Source organism: Accipiter gentilis, chromosome 3, assembly GCF_929443795.1.
Source record: "Accipiter gentilis chromosome 3, bAccGen1.1, whole genome shotgun sequence".
NCBI lineage: Eukaryota > Metazoa > Chordata > Aves > Accipitriformes > Accipitridae > Astur > Astur gentilis.
Genome location: NC_064882.1, coordinates 11,391,670 through 11,408,733, shown reverse-complemented (window position 1 = coordinate 11,408,733; position 17,064 = coordinate 11,391,670). Strand labels below are relative to the sequence as shown.

The following is a 17,064-nucleotide window of genomic DNA, read 5'->3' as shown; positions in this document are numbered from 1 at the left end:
GGCTCTGCTCTCCTTACAGGCTTCTTCTGGATCTCTCAGAGGATTAGTACTTACACAGACTTCCATCTAGGTTACAGTAAGTGCCTTGGCTCTTGATATTGTCGGTGATACTTCTAAAGTAGGCAGCAGTTGGAGTGAACCTGACATTCCCTTAGTGCACTTTCTGATAGTGACAGTGTTCATGCTATTCCAGTTTTCCTCTCTTCAAAGAAGAGAGAGTAGAGGAAAGCGTCCGAATTTTGCAGTGAGGACTGAAAATTCTCATGTGAGCATAAGACCTTATATGACAATTCCTTATCTTGTTCTCTGCTCTTCTGGAATCATATCCCTACCAAGATAGAGAGAGAAAGAGAGAAAGTTGTCTCTGAGATGAGGTATTCTAATCTTGGCCAGTTCCTGTCTTGAACAAGTTAAGATTTCCAGGGAGAAAATCAAATCCTCCAGTCTCTTTTACTACCCTTGCTGTCTTCATAAAGCTGAAAGAGAACAATTGCTCTAAATGTCTCAAAAGGCACATGAAGACAATTTCAAAAAGCAAATGTGGTTTAAGAGAGACTCAGAGTTGCATTATTTATCCAAAGATTAACCCAGAAGTTGAAACAAAGGTTGAAATTTCATCTGCAACTGAAAGACCTGACTGAGCTATTGGACATTTTAAAAGGAGATAAAACCAGAAGGAAGTTAAAGAAGTGAAGTATTATTCTGCCAGTGACTGATAGGATCTGTTTCTGCCTCAAGCTGAAAGCAGGCTGAAGTTCCCATCATAATGGATCTGTGAACCTTAGCTCACTTATTGATGTCCATAGCTGTGGTTCTCTTGCAATTCGGAGTCTGTGATAACCCATGATGAACTCTGTGCTGCCACTACTACACTACCAGCAGTCACTCAAACAGCCAGATTCATGTCACTACAGTGACAGCACTGTCATAACCTCTGAGTTACAGCCACGACCACTAACTTGGCAACTGTGCACATACATGTGATGCAACCCTCATTCCTGTTTTCCAGTCCTTATTGTTACTTGGTGAAAACTTGTATACTACACTTGTAAACTCTTTCATATGCAACATGCCAATATTCGTAGACTTGAGAGACCACCATTCAGGGATTCAACAAGGCAGAGGATTACACCTTGTGCCCACAAAAGGGTGACACTTTATTTTTAAGGGTACTCATTTCCACACATGCCTTTTTGTAGCTGGACTTCTCTTTGTTCAACCAACATTATCAGAGATGCTGGAACTATACAGTCATCCAGGTCTTTGCTTTGCCATGATGTTTGGTATTGTTTTCTCACCTGTTTGAATGTGACAGAAAGAATCTCCAGAATCTGTTAAAATTCCTTTCTGGTTCAACTTGAGCTCCACTTACTGGGATGGCAGGCTCAACTGCAGCCATGCAACTGTAGAAAGAGGTTAGCTTTTAATTTTGTAAATTTTGTGTGCTTAACTTTATGGTGTTGATGACATCTTTTTACTGAAGTGTTTTTTTGTTTAACTTGCGATTTTTTTCAGTAAGTTTGAAGAAACTTCAGAGATTGCATTGAAATGCTTCTTATGAGCACAGGCCATCACAGATACAAAATCTTTGGTTTGATTATTTCTGGCCTCTGTCACTAGTAGTGCATATGCCAGCAGCCAGAGCTTCTCATCATCCTGAGTCAGTCCTATGGGCGATGAGGTGCGTGCTATTCAAAAGGATTTCACAAGTAATTACAAGCAGTAAAGGACAAGGAATAATCTTGGTTTTCATCCTACTCCTCTAGCATTTTACCTAAGTCCTACCTTGCCTAACGAACCACTCTCAGTTACTCCTTCTGGACTACTCCATCTACCCATTTGCACACCCACTCCTACCCCTTTTGTGCCCAGTCATTTCCAGTTTTCTCCCCCCTGCCACTCTACACTCCTTCCACTCTTAAATTTAATTCACTATGTCCTTTTAACAACCTGACCTCTTTTAAAGTCAGCCCTCCTGAACTTGTTCCCCAACAGATGACAAAAATCCCCAGCCAACCTCCTTGCAAAGAATTCTTACTTAACTACAACAGGAAGGTTTCAAACTCAATCCTGAAAAAGTATGGAATTTTCAGAAAATGAGGAGATTCTATGGAAACAGAAAATGCTAGGAAGCTTTATCTATAAGAAATATAAATACAGTCATTTGCTGATAGTGAATCTTACTTTTTTTTCAGATTTTGACATTTATGTAACTTGGGGAGAGGACTATCAGGTTAGGTAAAAGAAAAACAGACTTTTTACTTCAAACTAAGCTGATTGGTCAGCATGTACACTAACATATGTTTACATATTAGAAAAAAGAATAGTGGTACTAAGTAAAGCCAACAATAGATACCATTAAAATACTGTGAGATTTCCAGCTGCCTTATGATAATTAATGCACTGTGCACAAATCTCTCAAAGCTATAAATGACTATTCTTAGGTCTAAGCCTATGAATCATTACAATTTCTATGCAAAATGTCTATTTCTATTATCATTATTAACACCAAAATTGTCAAATTCATTAGATTGATATTCTCTCCATAAGCCATACAAACCAAGAAATAGTGTATCATAATGTAACGCACGCATTACATGAAAACAAAGAAACAAATATATAATGATTCTAGCTGTGACACAGTATGTTAGTGAGGTTGATAAACTGAATCTGCATGCTGATAGCATGTTGTAGTCTCAAATCTATTATGCTTTGGAACTGATGTGTTATTATCTCTGGACCACTTTCACACCAGGAGATGATCCCTGCTAGCATAATTTTAAAAATGAAGGGATTACAAACAAGATAAATTTCATTGTATTGTTACCTGAATTAGTGTCAACTAACAGGAATTTCATATAACATAGCCTGTTTGCCAAAATACTTGCATTTGGTGGTCTCATTACAAACATATAAAGCATAAACCAGGCATGATTCTATTAACACTACTTCAGCAATTATGCATTTCAATCAGTATTGAATGGTAATTGGTCTACAAGGAACAGTAGTAACATTTGGTTTTGTTCTTTTTTAATACAGTATGCTTACATTTTTACTTTAAAGAAAATATATTAGGGTCTTCTGGTAAATATCTGCAGGATCTTTGAGTTTGCCGATAATGATTAACTAATTGAATTTAAAATACCATTCTCCTCCTGCTGTTGATTTTAATTTGTGGCTAAGTGAAAGTTTAAGAGTTTTTGGAACACGAAGCAGATCAATGTACAGCATCAATATATTTTACAGATTAATTAGTTATTAATGGGCAGATGCAGATCTCCTAATTTAATCAAATAGCACCTTATGCCTTTTATAACATTAAGAATTACAATTAGCAAAACAGAGTTTGGACATAAAGCTCTGATTTTTACCATAGTATAAACACAAAAAGAAAAGGCAAATTTATGATTAATAATTCTTTACTAGAATTTAGCAGACTGTGCTGATTAACAGGCTGGAACTCATCAGAAGTGGTGCTGCTATGTCAGGGTTTTTTTTGTGTGGATCAGAAACCAAGTATACTGATTTGGCAAAAGAATGCCAAAACATAGTTCAAATATAAGACAGACATTAATGACAAAGTTAAGTAGATATGGAACAGTTCTATAATATAAATTTTATTTAAACAAATTGAAATATTCGTTTATACAGAAGTCTCTATTTCCAGTTGTGTATTTATCAGCAGTTTCAATTTCAAACTAGCTGGTAAAAAATATTACAGATTAGATATATAATTCTTTTTAACTTCTTTGATTGGTCATTCCTTATGCTATATTAATATGTCATAATATTTCTAAAACAAACATTTGCTAAGTAGTAAATATATTACAAACTAAGGATCAGATCTGGCAAATGTGTAATCATGCAAATAGTTTGCAACAGCTTGCAGAATCAGGCCATAGAGAATTAATACAACCTCAGCTGCACTCTTACTTTCTTAAGTGAAAGCAACCAAGATTTGGCAGTCGAAGTTCACCATTTTGTATTTACCATGAGTCGGTATGACAAATTATTTAAAGTATAATTTTTAAAAAATCAGATATAAAGATGAGGAAGTCTGTCCCAGATGTTTTTGACTAGTGTAATAAAACTTTTTTAAAATCACATTTTGTCTTCTGTGTCAACAGTCAGCATCATGCAAACACTTAGAGTCACATACCCATAACTGCTATCGTGATATGTTGGAGAAAACACATCCATCTCTATAAGGTTGTCATGACCATTTGCAAGGACTGCTTGATTTCCTAATTCTCTATACACAAAGATACAAAAAGATGAAATTAGAGTGGCAATTTCAAATTAAAGAATGGAATGATCCCACAAAAAGAATATACTAATTCTGTTCATAACTTTCTTTTTCCACAGATGTGCAAAACTGCAACTGCATTTTGAATGTGCAATTTATTTGCCTTCCATGCTGTCCTTTGAACTACATGCTGGATTGTAACATGAAGACGTGGTGTTACAAGGCTACCGTTAGGTGGTCACTACCCTTTGGTGATCCCTTATTTATGTGCAAGTCCTTGAATAAAACACCTGGCTGCTCTCTGTGGCAAGACAGGCTTAAGGACTGAACAGCGCATAGTGGGGGATGTTGTTTACTTGATGAGGCTGGACCACAGATGAAGGAATAAAAGTGAACTGAGACTATTAAAAGACAGTCCCTCGCTGGCTCTCTTGCACAGCCAGTCAGCCAGAAAATATGCAGAGGGCTGGCTACCAGCGTGAGCGGAGATCTCCTGTTCTGCAAATTGACAGTTCACAGCAGCAGGGGAGGGAAAGGAAGGACCACAGACTCTGGCTCTCTCAGGGAATGCCACTATTATTTTGTTTAAAACGGCATATATCTTTTGTCCTATGTAAAACAGGAAAAGATTACTTTGGGAAAAAAATTTGGGGTGCATTCTTGTTTCAATGGCTGCATGTCTTTGAAGAGGGGAATGATAAACTCAAGGAATACTGCGCAAATACTACTGAATTCTGGACTATCAGTGTTTGCATAAGAGACAGGGGACAAAATACACAGCGTGGTCAGATTCCAAGTATTCATAGTGACAGCAAGGGATTTTTGAGCAGGAAGGATGCCAGAGAGACCAAGCAAAAATCTCAAGTAAGACACTGTTGACACCAAGGGAAGCTTATAAGCATATGGGCCCCGTGTGCTAGGATTCAAACACAGATGCTTGGGGAGCACCCGACTGCATAAGAACGTCAAAAGAAAACAGAACTTTGTTATTCAACTTTAGTCTCTGAAAACAATACTGGTTGTTTGACTTAATGAACGTGTCTGACGTGTGTATATACTGACCCCATAATTACGGTATGCCCATCCTTAAAAATGCATTCATGCTCTCAGCAATCTAAGTAAAGTAGAGTCCTGTTTCCTCAACTTGCAGACCAGCATTGTGACATGCCCACAATGATACATGGGGTCTTCGGAAGAGCAGGCCTTGAACTCTGTCCCCAGTTTCTACCTTTATTTTGTACCATGCCTTCTCAATATAAGTAATATGTCTAATGAAGTCCATGTGTGAAAACCTGAAGGACTTACAGCAAGGAACAATTTTGAATTTGATTAAACCAGGCACTGTTTTAGTAGGTGGAATGTGTAAAATAGCTGCTTTGAGCAGACTTTAACCTACAACAACACTGTGCTTTTGCAGACAATCAATCAGCCTCTACACAAATTGATTTAAGACTTCCCTGGAAACTATCAACACCCTTTCCACACCTTAATCAATACTGAAGGTGCTAGCTTCATTGGCAGTCCACCCCAATAAAGACATATGGGTACGTTCATCACACTTCAGGAGTTTCTACAATCTTGACGTTCTAAAATGAAGTTTGGATCAAGCGTGCAGAATGCTTTTGAAGTAACACATTCTAGGAATTGTTTTGTCTGTACCACTTCTGAGGTATTCTAGTACTTTAATTAAATCCTTCAAAATGCTGAAGTATTTTCCAGCCATCAAGTATTTCTTCAACCAGTTCCCTCTTTCTTCTCGGTAAAATTAGTAGATAAGTAACCGAACACGGTAATGTTCCTATCCACTCTATTTTTAAGTATAAGTTAGGGGTAAGAAAAGACTAAGCAGTATCAGTATAGGCTATGAAAAACATGTTAGTTTCATGGTTAGTTTCTATTAAAAATTCAGAGTCCATCATACAAAATATAGCCATCTGTCAAAAAACCCGAGGTATTTTATACAGAAAATCAAGTAAGAAAAAGCAAAGCTCTTCTTTGATTCACTGACACATTAGCACAGATTCTGAATAAAGTTATATAGTATTCTCAGATTTATTCCTTGACTGGACTATGTAAATTTCCCCTTGCTGACAAATTTATCTCAGACATTCAATGCCTAAAATTAATGAAATATTGCCTGAGAAACACACTAAGAGATGCTACCAGCTTACTTTGATCAACAAATTTACAAATTCTAACATACTTTTCCTCTGCACATCCCTAACATACCTAACTGATTGCGCATTCAAAAAATTCTGCACACTCAAATATTTAACAGAGAAAGCATTTAAAGAACTGATTTACTAAGTATTTTTAATTATAAGTAGTTTAAATCCTACTAGAACGTAAAGCCATGAGAATGCAACGAATGATCCTGGTGCTCATTACTAAAACTAGTAGGTGAATAAAAACTTAAAGACCGATGATAATAAGCCCCCCCTACTAATATTTAATTACTTAATCATAATTTATAATATTCAGATACCTCACATGTAGTCTTGCATTTGCATGATTTTGGCTGTCCAACCAGTAATTCAAAGAACAAAATGGAAAGTTATCCAATATAGTCCTGCTTTTTTAGTTCTCCAAAAGTATTGTTCTATGGTGCTGGCTTTTCCAGCAGATCTATGGCTTCTACAGCTGAACCTAACCCCCAGCAGGTTGGGGAAGAGTCAAATAGTAAAGATCATTAAATGTCCAATGAAAAGGTTCTGCATTCTGCAGGAAATCTGCAGAAAATATTTTCTTACTGTCTTGCTTTGTTTTTCTAAACATAGATTTTAGGGAGCCCCAGTAGAGTGAAGACAATTTCTGCCACTGCTCAGTAACCTCATTGTCATTCAAAGATGGCATCAAAGATGAAAGAAGCACTCATGTAATCCAAGTTACAGTTTTAGGCCCTCATAAAATTTTAAGCAAAGAGTCTTTCTATGTTTAAAAAAACATAAATTGGAATTTCTGTTGGACATCACCTCACAGTTCATCCATTTAACCAGTAACAGCAATGCTTTACACAAAAGTATTAACTCTGCACAGAGCCAAATTGCAGAGTATTCTATTAAATATACAACTGAAACCAGTATTACGAAATATGTATTTCAAAGGCACTTCCATTACTACTGCAAAATGATAGGGACTAAAATCTCCCTCAGGCTTTGCAAATCTATCTCTCTCACCTACATGCACATACACAAAAACAGCCTATTCACTATCCAGCTATATATGACAGCAAGTTGTATGTCATTTTTATGCCACCCATCACCAATATGAGCCTATAGAGATAGAAAGATAGCTATGTATATATGCTGACATTCACATTCTGTACCTCTAAATGGATGTCACCTAAGTCAGATTTAAAAAAAAGGCGGGGGGGGGGGGGGGGGAGCTGACTATGAGCACAAGCTAAAATAATGCCAGTGAGGAAATAAATAGGCTGAGAAAAGGACGAAGGAAGAGACCTATCACGACATTGTTAATATAGTTGAAACTGAGCTTAAGAATCACGCTCAGTAGGGAACCTTAACCAAAAAGGGAAAAATCAATGACAAATAAGATGGGTTCTTCATCTCCAGAGTTCCAACCAAGTGAGACTATTACAGAAACTACAGTAGGGCTCTCTGTCAGTTTTTATGTGAAATTTTCACATTTCAGCTCATTCACAAGTGTTCAAAACTTGAACACTCGAATACCCTTAGCTTTTCATCAGGAACATTTAAAAGATGAAAAGACTCTACTTGGCAATAAATATTTACTCCAGGTTGGAAATGTTATTCTTATTCAACTCCTGTGTCTTTTTCTCTATAAACACAATAAAAACATATACAGCAATAGTAGCAACCATCAAAGACCTTACCCATCTACTGAAGATTAACCACTGTCTGGAAAACATCAGACATCTTATTCCCACTACAAACTTGTTCTGTAAGAAAAATCTTTCTTAATGTACTAATTTCTCTCAGTATGATGATGAAATCCCTTCAGTGGATTCCTGTTCCACAGTGTCTACATCAAATAAGCAATACAGGAGGGTCCAAGAAAACTAAGGAAAGGAACAGCCATTCCCAACAGCCCAGCAGAAGAGTTGCCTGAAACTTCTATGGGGACAAAACTACCTAATAGAGAATCTTAAGGTCATGTATGTTTTACATTAGTCAAAATCAGCTGGACTATCTTTACTTCATTACAAAACATAATTTAAAGGGATTCAAAGAATGAACCGAAGGGATTTCATAAACATTTTCAAGAATTAGTGTCAGCTTCAATATAGTTATAAATGCTCAGTTTGATGACTAAATTGGAGTATTATGGCTTTCGTTAATAAAAAATTAGTGCTGAGTGAGTGTAACATGAGTATTAATTAATCACTGTAGGTAAATTCAGATCTGTGCCAGTAAGTCCTATACAATTTTTTTATAGATCATTCTGCATTATACATCATTCTGCATCTCAAGAAGCTAGTGTCACCCTTTATATTAGGTGCTTCTTTCCTAGAGCCAGTTATCAATTCTAGAAGATGAAAAAGAATGAGGACAAATTTATCATTATACCAGAACTGAGTTCCTTCGTCTCACCAAATCTTAGGCAACTTCAATATAGCCGCACGTGGGTATTTCTTTAAAGAGACCATGTACAAGACTTAAAAAGTATTACTGAAAGTTCCTTGACATTCTATCTGTATGGCAGTATGTATTTGACACACAACATATCTGGCACGCAAGGCAAGACTTTTCTTCCAACAGTCAAAAGTCACAGATTATTAACAGGAAGGAAAATGCTTGTCTGGAAAAATTAATATACTCTGAGTCCAATGACTTTGCAATAGGCATTGCAAGGGAAAAGAGTGTCATTGTGTATTTTAGAGATAGAATAGATATTTTTAGTACTGAAAAGTTTTCGGGTTTGTTTCCTGAATGAGGGGAAGTATTAGCTGCTGGTCATCTTTCATCAAGCTAATGTTTTCTTTAGAAGTGCCACAGTCTGTAGTAGTGCCTAAGTAATTACCTGCTTTCCAGTGGCGCATTACTGCCAAGGACCCAGCTGTCCTGCAGCTGGACTGACTCAGGTGTGGTTTGCAGCTCGGCGGGCAAAGCAGCCGGCGGGGCCGGACTCTGATTCCTCCTATTTGTCAGTGAGTTTCTGTTAAGTGAGGTGATGGATGGGTGATGCTGTGCTGAATGTTGCTTGTGAGAAGGTGGCAAAGGCTGCAGGGTCGACTGGCCTTGGTTATTTGGAGGTTGCTCTAAGAAGAAAGAAAATTAAAGTTCGTTATACACCATCTTAGCATTTGCTACAACCAAAACAGAATGAGAAAATCAACATAATCCTATCATCTAATATATTTGCATACTATTCTATTAGCAGACATTCAGTGACATTCTCTAAGAGCAAGTTTACCCTTGATACACAAAGTTCTAATTAATATACAACAGATGGTAAAATTGCTTTTGGTTTTAATTTGTTTCAGGTTTTTTTTTTTTAATCTGGTTTTATTAACACCTACAGAAAATAGCATCTGACAGATCCCCTAATGTGCCTTTAGATTTCAGCTTTTTTTAACAAACCAACCCTGAAATTAAATGGGTAATTTCAGCAGAACACAAAGGTTTTCGAAATGCATATAATCCCTATAATTATTTAATGGAGTTTTTTAAGCTTTATTTAACTGCAATAAATTATTACAAGCTAGTTGCTAAACAGCAGTAGACTACTCTAGTTTAGTGCATTTCAAATAAGGCAGATCTGCACTATGATCTGCTAATAGATGCTAAGTATTCTTTAGCAGAAGGTCACTCTGTGAAGCAGATGTTGCTTCATGGATATTTAACAGACTGAATCACATCTGATTACAACGTCAGAAGACTCATATACTTAATGACCGTCACATCCATTAGAACACACACAGAACAGATTTTCCAATTTCACACTATGCAATATAACTACAGTTTGGAGTAAGTCACAGGTGATCAGAGAGTCGGCCATCAAAACAAAAGGAAATATTTTTTGACTTAACCAAAGCATACAACAGCCATAAAGCTTAAAACCAAAACCTCAAAACAGCAAACCCCACAATCAAATACCTCCATCAATGCTAGGTTTTAACAATCTGTTCTGTATAATCAGTAGTAAATAAGTCATAAATAGAAGACAAACCTTGCCATACAACACAATGAACACAAAATTTAAAAAACCTCAAAATACTTCATTTATCATGATTTAGCGATGACACTTAAAAATGTAACTCAAATTGCAATCTATTTCCTAAACTAATGTAGTAGAACATACTTATTAATATAAATACAAGTCTTAGGCAGAACAGAAGATACAGGGCCTGCACTTTGCTCACAGTGTAAATGCTTTCACGTTGTTTTTAAATTAGTTGTTTGATCTTCATAAGCAATTCTCTGTTTGGAACTGGTTATAACTGCAAATTGTTGTAAACCCAATAATAATATCTCAGTACAGAGAACACAGGAAAAGTATTTCTGTTGAAACAGATGTTTTTAATAACTTACAGGTGACTACTATAAAAATAACTTAACAGTGAGTAATTTCTCATGTCATGAACATAAGAAAATTTGAGAATCTTAAGGAATAGACGTGCTAAGCTTAAACAGAAAATCCAGCCTTCAGAATAATTTCCTTTCCGAGAACCCCATTCTCCTTTCCAGTTATCTTTTGTGGTCAGTACAACTGTTGTCACAAACTACAGCAATGCTGAATCTGTCATTAAAATAATGACAGCATTTACATTGCCAATAAGGTTTTCAACACTGAATCTCTAACACAATGTATCCAGGAAGGATACACCTGCTCAGCTTTGTCTTCACCAACACCGACACAAAGGGTGTCATTGCATATGATTACAATCGCTATCAAGGGCTTCAAGCCACATTTCAACAAGCCAGCTACAGGAAAGTTAACAGACTAACACTAGCAAAGACTTTTCCCCCATGTCTACTTAAAATTTTATCTGATTTAGATTACAAGCTATTTATTGGCTGGTGCAGACTTAACCGTGGCCCTGTATTTTATAATATATAGGTGTATGTGTACATATAAATATATATGCACACAGGTGTCTGTGTAAATAGTTATACATATACATGTGTAAATATATATGTATAAATGATTAAACAACAGAAAAAAATTACAAATGAAATAATTTTCATTAATTTGTTTTAAATCAGATAAATTACTTAATCAAAATTGTCTTAAGGACCTGACTTTTTGTCTTTGTTATTCCCTTTTTTGACTCTCCTACCTGCCTAGCCTTGTTGAACAGTGTTGCCGTGATCAGTGCAACACTGTCCTCCTCTGCAGCTCCTACCAGCTGAGACGTTATTCTGACATCCCTCTTCTTCATTAATTTCTCTTCTCATTTAAAATCTCAGCTGAAAATCAATCTTTTAATCTATCATTTTTAGTACTGAAGATCTTGCACCATCCTCTGCTGAAGACAAAAGCAGAGGATAAAACAATGTTTTTCTCTTGCACAAAGGAGGGTCTGCATAAGGGGACTATGCCAGGCCTGCAGGGTTGTTTCAGGTAGACGTCAAACCTTCCCACACACTCTACCAGCAAGAAGAGGCATAGTAAAGGCTCTGTAAAGGATATTTATGCACTCCCCAAATAAATGCATAGATCTAGTAAGTACACCGGTAACATGCTGGAGGAGTGAAACTGTATTCCTCAGCCCATAGGCCAGCTACTCAGGCCACTGTTTGGGATTTAGATTATTCCCCCAGAAATTTACTATGAACCTACAAAGCCCTTCTGCTATATAATGTATAAATATTACTGAAACTGGAGAGTAACATATAAAATAAATTAAGAGTTGCGGGATAAGCTTGTAACTGTGAGGCGCAGGCTAGAAGGGAGGTAGAAGAGCATAGCAAGTACAACTTTGCAAAGAGCACACATCCTGGAAACCCACTGTCTCTCTCCATAGGATGCTCCCAAGTGACATTTTCTAGTGTCTGAGGGTGGCTTCACTTGGCAGAGAATCTACAGCGCCCACAGAATCACAAATGCCTGAAAAATCTAGAATGATTTATTCCTCTTCTAATTGTGCAAGAGCTACAGGTAGAATTGAGCCTAACAAGATTAGATTTTCCATAAATCAATAGAGCTAAAATCTATATTCCTCTAAATTTCCTCAGTCTTACATTGTCGTTCTGAATGAGAGATCACTAAGGACTGCTCTTTCGATGTCTTCTTCAACCTGCCAGATTTTCTGAATCCACAGTTCTTGCAACTGCCATGCAATTTCTAACAGAAACTTCAATCTTGCACCACTGATTTGTGAGGAAGATACAATCATCACAACAGTCGTGTTTTGAATGCTGTTCTTAAGCTGGAGCCAGATTCCCTTTTTTCACTCCTCTTTAAAGGAGTTAATAGCTAAAGAACAGCTTTCAGTATTACTGTGACTTTCACACAAAGGCATCCCTGTGACAGTATGAAAACATTCTCATTGCACATGCAGGGAAACTGAGGCATATATGTTAAGGGATTCACACAGGTCTCCTAGGAAATCAGCATCACAGCCAGAAAAGTACTGGTTTTTTACTTTTCATAATTAAGGAATTGATAAAGACAGTGTGAGTTTTCTGACATGGACACATACTTCATGATCTCTGCAACACTGGAGACTACTCCTGGTGAAAATACTCTTGCATGTGCCACAATGGCTAGTATCGAGACCCTTAACTCCTCCTTCCTCTCTATCAATCACCTTGTTGGAAAATGGGAATCCAAGAGGGAAACAGTTCTTACCTTGGTTAGTGAAAAGATTAGCAGTCCTGGGACTTGGCCAGGACCCTCATAATGAACCACTTACTAGAACCTTCCTTCTTACAGACTATCAGGAAGAAGAAAGAGCATTCAAATCTGATGAAGTATAATTGTGTTGAAACACTTAAAAGCTATTGCAGAAGGCTACAGTTGCTTTGCTTTGAATTGGATTTTAAACAATATCCTGATTGATTTAATCAAAATGCGAACATCTGGTTTACACTAAAAATAAGCAGGTATGGGTACAGGTAGGCTTATGTCTAAAAATGGGAAGTTTTAATTAAAACTTTCTTGTTTGGTCTAGACATTAATGACTGTAGAACAATCCCATTCATCTTAAAGAGGAGATTTCTGCAGCAAGAAGCAAACGTAAATTGGCCCAGCAACCAGCCTGTGCATTCAAGCTGTTCAGGTAGAGCAAAAAAAGCCCCAAATTTTTGAGGCATTTGCTGCATAAGTCAGCATCAGATAATTATGCACGCGAACATATGTACAGAACTTGGAAAAGTCACAAGAAATCGGGTAGAAAGCTGTCTTACTACAGTTACATGAATTTTTCAAAACACATTTAAATTGTTATTTACCCTAGGGAACCACAGTGAAGCAAAGCAGCCATTTCAATTGTAGAGGTAAATTATATGCACTCTGTAGCCTTTCACAAACCCTTTTTCTCTTTTCTTTTTCAAAATGTAATTTACATTTAATTAATATTATCATTTAATTGTTACAGAATTTGAACAGCGTAAGAAAGAATACAGGAAAAGGCACGTGTGACAGTAAAAAGTAAGGAGAGAGAGATATTTACAATAACTACTGCCATTTGGGGGAAAGGGGTTAATACAGAAGGAGAAAAGGAGACCAAGTATCCATGAAAAAAGGTCATTTGTTGCACATTTTGTGTGATAGCCTTTCTAAAAGAGACAGAAAACTGAGACCTGCCAGCTAGCTACTCATCTAGGAAAAAGAGGTGATTTCCATTTGATAAGGATTTGGCTTTTTAATAGTGTATAATTAACGTTAACTTTGAGTTTCCATGACAAACACAAAAGCGAAGACTTCCATTGTGATATAAACATTTCAAATGTGAACATAATGTAATTCAGTATCTATGTCTGTGAGAGTCTTAACTCCTTCTAGTGAGGTTGCTCCTTTTTTCCTCTCACTTTAGAAGTGTCTCTGCCATGGTAAGGGAAATATCCATAATACATACCAGAAGTAAGCAGCTGGAGTAGACTGAATGTTTTAGTAAACTGGTAACAAGATAACCTTTCATTTCCAGGTCACTGGTCCCTCCTCTGCTAGCCTTTGATTGCTAGCAGTCAAAAGTAATTTCCATAAGAACTAGTTTGATTTCCTCAATAAAACACTTTGATGGACTTGAAATTTTACCTAATTAATGGATGTATCTCCAAAAGTACTGTAAGCAGAAGTGGGATTTACCTTGGAAATCCCTGCAAATTGAAGAAAGTAGGAATTATTGCCTTAATTATTCCTAGAGCTCCCAAAGGAGCTCTTTTTTTTTAGGTCCCTACTTATGAGGCGGTAAGAGGCTACCTGTACTGCTATGGCCAGGACTTCAGTGATTCTGCAGGCAAGTAAACCCATTCACTCCAGAAGTGCCTGGTCTGGGAACACCTTTCATGAGAAGCTGTATTTACTTAATGAAAACAAAAAGAAGGCTATGGGTTTAGAGAAAAATTGTGTATTTAAGTGTTCATTTGTAATCTGTCTTTTGAATGAAACACTGCTTCAGTGTACTTTTTCTGCCAAGGTGTACAAGAGTCAAAGTTTCCTTTCTGATCATTTACTACAAGCTATAGTGGCAATCCAAGATAACTTGCTGTATGTGCTCATTTTGTAGTTAATCTGAAGTATTTGTTTAATCTTATCCATGTCCAAATTGGCTCTGCCCTGCCAACTACTTTAAGGATCCAAACCACACACTCAACCCCAGGAATGAGGTGACACAGTGTCTACCACCACAGGAGAGCCCTCCCACTCTGATTTGTTGTCAGCCTGCACTGTCCTTTTCTGCTTGCTTTACAATTAATGGACATACAGATGGGAACAGAATTAACCTGCAGCCACTGCTGCTGACTTCCTCTTGAAGCACTTTGTGCTTCTGTGCTAGTTACGTGCTGACAAGAATGTGGAGAAGTGACAAGGACACTTTGATCAAGACATGCATCTTGTGTATGTGTGTGTGTATACTATTATAATATAAAATGGGAAAAAGTCATACAAGTAGCATGATCAAAGTGGGCCAATGTTTGTCTCCCCATCACTACACTGCCTGTAAGGTCTGACAACCTGTCAAGCTACCCAGGAGTGAGAAACTACCAGTGAATTTAATTGCAGGATATGCTCTGAAAGATTGCATTGCTTTGCTTATGCATCCCAAGTTTGCAAGAAATGATAAAGAAAACCTAAATTTTGTTATTCACACTACATATTTTTCTTTAAATCTCAACATTATTTTACTTTTTAAAGAGAAATTAAGAGTTCTGCCGTGAAAGGGAAGACAGACTTATTTGATTGTGGAGAAACTCAAAATAGTCTCATGGTGCACACATCATCAGTGTCTGTCTAAGATCTGCCAGATGACAAGAGAAGAGAAGTAGCTAGAGCTCCCTGGAGGGCAGTAGGATAGTCCCTAACACATAACATTGGTATTTTAAACCACAAAGTACATGTTGATAATTTCCTATACTGTAAAAGGAAGCTGTCCTTTACCAGTTAAATATATGCTGGAAAACAAAGAAATGAATCATGCATGAAAAATGCAATATTTAAGAAGTGAAGAAAAACAGTTTTTACCAATATCCTTCAGTTGTGTCTTTCAGATGTGCTATCTACAGGAGTGTTACTTCAGGTTAAAGGTACACCTGTAACTTTGTCTTTCCATTTAACATCCATTCAGCAAAGTATTTCCCCTCAACCACTCCATACTGGTAATACCTGTGCATGCTCAGCTCTGTTTTATAATTCAGTTCTCCATAATGTTTTAGAAATCTTACTGCAGCAAACAGAAACCATCAGTTACTAACAATCTTTCCAAAAAACTTTGTAAAGTATATGAAACCGAACTTTAAAACTTACTTGAAAGGCAGAATTTTTTGTCCCTGTTTTTTCTTTGGAATAAACAAGCTAAAAAGCTATATACCCTATATGATATGTGACCCTGTGAAGATTGATAAAATAACTTTCTATTTTATGGCATTTACTTTGAAAATCTGATTAAGATAGATGTCTCTAGTTCGTAATTCTTCAATGTCATGTTGTCATAGTTCCCATCAGCAAGATGCTTTAAAGGCTTTCGATTAATATTGCATGCCAGAACTGAAATTACATCCTTTGTCGTTTAGTTCTTAATGGTGCAAGTGATATCTATCAAGTAGTGTTTTATGAAGCATGTGTGATTTTTATTACAGGCTGTTTTCACAAATCTTCTTCAGGTTTCATAAAGACTGTTCATGGTTCACAACAAATATGCCCTGCATTTAAAATCATGCCAATTCTCAAATGCAAAATAAAGTTTGGATATATCAGTGAGATTTAACAATAAAACAAAACCTCTTCCTTAATTTAAATCTGTATATAATCACCTTAATTAGCAATGCAAAAATTTTACTGTAAGCCCCCCAACTCTGCGTGAGAACTATATAGTAAAAAAACCACAAAACAACAACAACAACAAATTGTAATCATGTATTATTTGCACAGGTAACAGGTTAAGTTTGCCAAATCTTCTAAGTGCCTTAGTTTTTAAAATGGAGGTGACACACAGAGAAATCAGAAGAGGCAACATTCCCCCATAACCCAGGTACAACTGAGATTTTCATTTGCAGCATCTATCTTTGTAAAACAAGATGCATATAGTTAAAACTTCTTCAATTTACTGGAAACCAGATAGGGGCAGTTGAGAAGGAATCTTAGGGTTGGTTGTTTTTGGTCAACCTGCTGTTTAAACAAAAATGTGCAAAGTCAATAAAACTTAAGTCTTAGAGGACATATGAACAGAACAC

At 36.6% G+C, this 17,064-nt stretch overlaps 1 protein-coding gene across 10 annotated transcripts in view; it reads right to left on the bottom strand.

Moving 5' to 3' along the window:
• TENM3 (teneurin transmembrane protein 3) overlaps nt 1–17,064 on the bottom strand; it is a 478,347-nt gene that overhangs the window by 131,676 nt on the left and 329,607 nt on the right. For all 10 annotated transcript variants that reach the window (XM_049792479.1, XM_049792524.1, XM_049792519.1 and 7 more), the window contains one exon: nt 9,248–9,485. In XM_049792479.1, coding sequence (XP_049648436.1) covers nt 9,248–9,485 — 238 coding nt within the window. The remainder of the gene's footprint in view (nt 1–9,247; nt 9,486–17,064) is intronic.